At 39.4% G+C, this 6248-nt stretch overlaps 1 protein-coding gene across 1 annotated transcript in view; it reads left to right on the top strand.

Moving 5' to 3' along the window:
- Window positions 1-4753, top strand: part of LOC138955255 (potassium voltage-gated channel subfamily KQT member 1-like) — a gene marked incomplete at its 5' end in the record, with an annotated part of 14325 nt that extends 9572 nt beyond the window's left edge. Inside the window, 4 exons of the mRNA XM_070326896.1 lie at window positions 978-1053; window positions 1791-1885; window positions 2717-2813; window positions 3202-4753. Coding sequence (XP_070182997.1) covers window positions 978-1053; window positions 1791-1885; window positions 2717-2813; window positions 3202-3312 — 379 coding nt within the window. The remainder of the gene's footprint in view (window positions 1-977; window positions 1054-1790; window positions 1886-2716; window positions 2814-3201) is intronic.
- Window positions 4754-6248: the final 1495 nt, after the last annotated feature.

The following is a 6248-nucleotide window of genomic DNA, read 5'->3' as shown; positions in this document are numbered from 1 at the left end:
TTTGTATAAGAGAGAAAGGGAGAGAGAGAGAGTGGGTGGGTGGGTGTGTGTTTGTACGTGTGCGTAAGTGTATGTGTGTGTGTATGTGTGTTTGTTTGTAAAGATGTGTATGTCCGTCTGTCTATATGTGCGTATGGGGGTGTGTTTTGTGTGTATGAAGTGTGTGTGAGAGAGTGAGTGAGTGCGTGTGAGTGAGTGTGTAGCCTATGTGTGTACGTGTGTAACTTGGGGTATGTGTGTGTGTGTGTGTGTGTGTGTGTGTGTTCGTGTGTGTGTGTGTTTGAGAGAGAGAGAGAGAGAGAAAGAGAGAGAGGTTTGTCTTTCGCTGGGGTATGCAGTGCCTTGGCGTTGCACATCTACTTAATTTTTTTTATAAAATGATCCAAAATTACTTTTATTTTATTCTTCATCATTTTATGATTCCCAAAACATATAAATATGTTATATTTGGATTAAAAACAAGCTCTGAACATTAAAAATATAAAAGTTATGATTAAAATTAAATTTCCGAAATCGATTTAAAAAGAATTTCATCTTATTCCTTGTCGGTTCCTGATTCTAAAAACATATAGATATTATATGTTTGGATTAAAAACACGCTCAGAAAGTTAAAACGAAGAGTTACCGAAAAGCGTGCTATGCAGCACAGCAAAACCACTACCGCGCTAAACACTCGTCAGTTTCACTGCGTTTTGCACGAGCGGAGGACTACGGTCATTGTGCAAAAATGCAGTGCGTTCAGTTTCATTCTGTGAGTTCCACAGCTTGACTAAATGTAGTAATTTCGCCTTACGCGACTTGTTTGCATTGCGGTTGGTTGTATATTGATTGTTTATTGTTGTAGGGTGGAAGAAAGAGGGGGGTGGGGGTTGGAGGAACTCTTGTTAGAACATGATTATGTGAAACGTAATAGTTTTATTAAGTTGTTTTTAATCCACTACAACGCATGGGTAACATCTCTTTTTTTTAATTTTCAGACTTACAGATGGACATAAGCTGCTGATTCGAGTCATAAGAAAAATCAAATTCTTCGTTGCAAGAAGAAAATTCGCGGTAATCTTTTTATTTGCTTTTAATACCACTTGAAAAAAAATCATCTCATCTTTCCTCCGTCTTTCCAATATGAAATATATGTCAAGCCTGGAATTACCCTGTGATTAGCGTTGTTGGCCATACAAGGGGTTTCTCAATGTATCTGGTAGAACGGGGGACTTGTCAATTATTTGAAGAAGAAGTATAGCAAATGTCATTTGTCTCGATTGCTACCACTGAAGGATACCACGATGGGAAATGAAATTAGTAATATTTGTGTCATAAAGTTATGACTTGCTGTAGCTGTAAATGTTATTAACTGTGACATAGACTTATGACTTGTTAAAACTGTAAGTGTTATGAATTGTGTCATGAAGTTATGACTAGTTATTATTGTAAGAGTTATCAGTTGTGTCATGAGATTATGACTAGTTGTAACTGTAAGAGTTAAGTAATTGGGTCGTAAAATTGTGACTTTGCATAACTGTAGGTTGTATGAGTTAATTGTGTCGGGAAATTATATTTTTCCTAAATGTAAGTGTTATTAAGTGTGTCATCAAATTATGACTGTTCATAACTGTAAGTGTTATTAATCGTGTCGTGAAATTATGATTAGTTGTAACTGTAAGAGGTATTAACTGTGTCATGAAATTATGACTGGTGGTAACTGTAAGCGTTATTAAGTTTGTCGTGAAAATACGACTAGTCTAACAATAAGTGTTATCAGTTGTGTGAACATGTTCATTTTGCACGTGCAGCAAGCGCGCAAGCCGTACGACGTGCGTGACGTGATAGAACAGTACTCTCAGGGTCACCTCAACATGATGGTCAGGATCAAAGAACTCCAACGAAGGTAAAGCTATGTCTATCATCGTGAGTTCGTCAGGTAAAACACTGCCAATGATAATGATGGATCTACTGTCAAAGCCAAAGTCCTTCCCGTATAAACGATTCGATTCACCATCTCATGATAATGGTTGTGCTGTAGAGCGGTTCTTTAGAAAACTTCTGGACCGATCTTCATGAAACTGTACATACTAATTCTCCCAGATGATATTCCCAGGCAATTGTTTTCATTTTTTTAATAAATCTGTTTGATGACGTCATATCCGTCTTTTAAAATGTAAAGTAATGTCTGTGATAGTGTATTCGTGGAGTAAAACAATGCTAATGATGATGGTGGTGCTACTGTCAAAGTCCTTTCCGTGGAAATGACTCGTTTCACCATCTCACATTTTGCCAGGCTTTTACGGGAGATAACACTGTTCTTCCACTTGAACACACACCAAACATCAAAGCGCACACTTTTTTTCCTGCCGCAACAACACGGTGGCCTAGTGGTAAGGCGTCCGCCCAGTGAGCGGGGGGTCGTGGGTTTGAACCCCGGCCGGGTCATACCTAAGACTTTAAAATTGGCAATCTAGTGGCTGCTCCGCCTGGCGTCTGGCATTATGGGGTTAGTGCTAGGACTGGTTGGTCCGGTGTCAGAATAATGTGACTGGGTGAGACATGAAGCCTGTGCTGCGACTTCTGTCTTGTGTGTGGCGCACGTTAAATGTCAAAGCAGCACCGCCCTGATATCACCCTTCGTGGTGGACTGGGCGTTAAGCAAACAAACAAACAAACACTTTTTTCCTCATGTCTGTACATATTCCATCCACTGTTCTATTGTGTGTGTTACCAGGCTGGACCAGACTCTGGGCAAACCAGCATATCAAGGAAACACACGGGATCGGGAGCGGACCACGCTATGTGCCCGGGTGGCCAGGGTGGAATCTCAGGTTTGTGGAACGGTTGCATTTATGAGCAGTTTTCTTTTTTGACCCTACATCTCACAAGAAGTGTACTTTGTACACACTACATACCATGGTCTCTCGCCCACAATATAATTATGGAACAATAAAATGGATTTTAACTGGTAGACAATACCAGTATCGTAACAGTAAGACGCTGATTGAATCATCCTATAACCAAAGAGTCCTGATACTACCTTTTGGGGGGCTTTCCCCGCATAACTTTTTTTTTTGCTTTTGTTTTATTTATTTTTTATATATATATTTTTTTTTCGTTGCTCTTTGTTTAAGCCGATCCTTTGGGAATTTATTCTGGCATTGTTTACCCAGAAACTTTATTACACAAATCTAATCCAGTTTCTTTCTTTTTTTTCAGGTCAGTAAGATGGATGTGAAGCTGGACCAGGCGTTGATTTTGCTGAACATGATAGCCACTCAAAAAGACGCCAGTCGTCAGAACAGTATCGAAACCACAGACTTATCCTAGTATTCGTCTCAGAATTATTTCAGACTCCAGACTTCTATGTGTGTGCACGTGATTCGTTGGTTGGACATATCCCGTAAACGAATCCACCGACTCATTCTAGTATTCGTCTCAGGATTATTTCAGACGCCTGATTTCTGCATGTGTGTGTGTGATTGGCAAGTCTTGCAAACGAATCCAGACATTGTAGCGTCGTCTGCTTGGAGGCAGCGTGATTCCATTGATGTGTGTGTGTGTGTGTGTGTTTAATACTTTATGGAAGAGAAAGACTACAAATATTTTGATATTTTGATATCATCTGCATGGAGGCGGCGTGATGTCCTAGATGTGTGTGTGTGTGTGTGTGTGTGTGTGTGTGTGTGTGTGTGTGTGTGTGTGTGTGTGTGTGTGTGTGTGTGTGTGTGTGTGTGTGTGTGTGTTCAGGATTTGTTTGTGAGAGAGAAACAAACGACGAATGCTAACAATAAATGTTGGACTGGAAGGCAGCTTGATACTGCTCCAGACCGCCATATTATGCTGGTACAGGACTTGGACTCTGTGCTGGATGGATTGTTTACGTCTGCGCAGAGATGACTGTTGCAGTTTTCTTCTACTACAACAACTTGTGGTTTAATTCAAGAACACTGCCCCAAATTTGTCATCAATCCGTTATTTGGTTATTTCCCCTGAACATGCAAATGTAATTTAATTGAATTGGATTCTAAAGTCAAAATTACCGCTTTTCACCACAATTATGCCACAGTTTCAACACACTGCCACGGTTCTCTATGCCTGTAAAGTTTGTACCTAGCAACAGCTTCTTTTAATCTGGGACACTGTTCTTGAATTTAACCCGACGTGTACTACACCATGCAGGTGGAATTCCATACAACCGTGTGATAATGATGAACTAAGACGTCTACAAGAGTCTTCTTGTGTTTCTGTTCTGTTTGGAGGCAGCCAGATTCTGTGAGTGTTTCTTTAAGAAAGCGTCAAGTCCATGGATAATTAATAGTACTTATCTTGTCATGGGATGAGGACGTATTGAAAGATGTACCCCTTGGACTTCAACTGCGGGGACAAGTCGATGTGGTGTGCGTGTGTAGAGCAGACGAATGGGTAGGCTGGAAACAAAATACCTACAGACATATCCTAGATTTTGTCTAGGCAGTTGTGTTGTGTGAGCAAGGTGAGATTCTTTTGGGAATTCTTCATGTTTGTATTCCTTGTGGAGGTATCTGAAGTCTGGGACAGAAAGAGAGAGAGGGTGAATGGGAGAGAGAGAGGGTGCGTACGTACGTGCGTGAGTATACATAAACTCACGTGCGTGTATGTATGTGATATGTGATTGACACTAACTTTCTTCATAAGCTGGTTGCATGTGTTTTTAATTAAGGCGATGTGTGGCAGTAAAATTAAACTTGGAGAATACATGGAATAACCTAGTTTTCTTGGTAGTTATTGAAGTGACTTATAACAATGAATGAAAAATGTGTAAACATTAATGGACACAGATCGCCGTTGCTATGGAAACAGCAGCCATATTGAATTTCTAGGAAACGGTTTTTCAGCAACACCATACATCAAAAATGCATGATATTTGGCACAAAGATACGCATGACTGTTATCTATAATCATATAGAACGATAGTTTTGCGAAAGACTACAGTTGAATTTATATTAATTTTTGTAATAAGGATTAATTAATTTCTAACCGTATATTCATTAATCCTTGTGTGACTTGGAGTAATAGGCCGTGAAAAGTAGGATATGCGCCAAAAGACTGCGATCTGCTGGTCGATGTGAATGCGTGATGTATTGTGTAAAAAATTCCATCTCACACGGCATAAATAGATTCCTGCGCCTTGAGTCCGAGTCTGGAGATACGCGCGCGATATAAGACTTCATATACCGTAAAATCCCTAGCAAACGCCCAGTATCTAGCAAACGCCCACCCCCCACTTCTGGGCAAAAGTTGTGCAGAGGGGTCAATACCTAGCAAACGCCCACCCCGGTTTGATATATTTTTTGTTGTTAATGTTGCCTCCTTTATCTACGATTTGTGCACACTATTCGATGGTTCGATGTGATGACACGTTATCTTGCAAAGGGGTTTATACCTAGCAAACGCCCACCCCCTACTTTTACCCAAAATCTGTGCGGAGGGGGGGGGGGGCGTTTGCTAGGGATTTTACGGTAAATAAAAATAATCCTTATTTCAAAAATTAATATAAATTCAACTGTAGTCTTTTCTCAAAACATCGTTCTATATGATTGTAGAAAAAGTCATGTGTATCTTTGTGTCAAATATTAAGCATTTCTGATGTATGATGTTGCTGTAAAACTGTTTCCTAGAAATCCAATATGGCGCTGTTTAAGCCAGTATCCATAGTCCTGTAGTATTCACATATTTTTCATTTCTTTTCATAAGTCACTTCAATAACTACCCAGAAAACTAAGGTATTCCATGTATTCTCCAAGTTTAATTTTGGTGATTTTAGTGCCTCACATCGCCTTAAGTCACACAAGTTCAGCATCACCGCTCCTATTTAACAGCGAGTGCCTACAACCATGACTTCGTATGAGCTATCGACTTCCAGCACTGACGAACCTAATTCTCACCGTTGTTATTACATGTGATTAATATTGCAAAGGACCCTTGTCTTGTATGCGGATTTCACAGTGTTATTTTCTAGTGTCAACGCAGTTTGACTGATCACGCTATAGCTAATGTGTGCATGAGTTGTTAATGCGAAAGAATGTGTACGAGTGCGCCTTGAGTCGCCTTGTGGTGAAATATGTGCGCGTTATAAATTCTCGTAATAATAAATTATTATTATTATTATTATTATTATTATTATTATTATTATTATTATTATTATTATTATTATTAATGAAATTGAGTTCTGACCTGTTTTCTCAGATGTTCTATTTTAAAGGATATTTGTTTTATCTCTTTTT

The sequence above is a fragment of the Littorina saxatilis genome, unplaced genomic scaffold, assembly GCF_037325665.1.
Source record: "Littorina saxatilis isolate snail1 unplaced genomic scaffold, US_GU_Lsax_2.0 scaffold_932, whole genome shotgun sequence".
Taxonomy (NCBI): domain Eukaryota; kingdom Metazoa; phylum Mollusca; class Gastropoda; order Littorinimorpha; family Littorinidae; genus Littorina; species Littorina saxatilis.
This window is presented reverse-complemented; position numbering and strand designations above follow the sequence as displayed.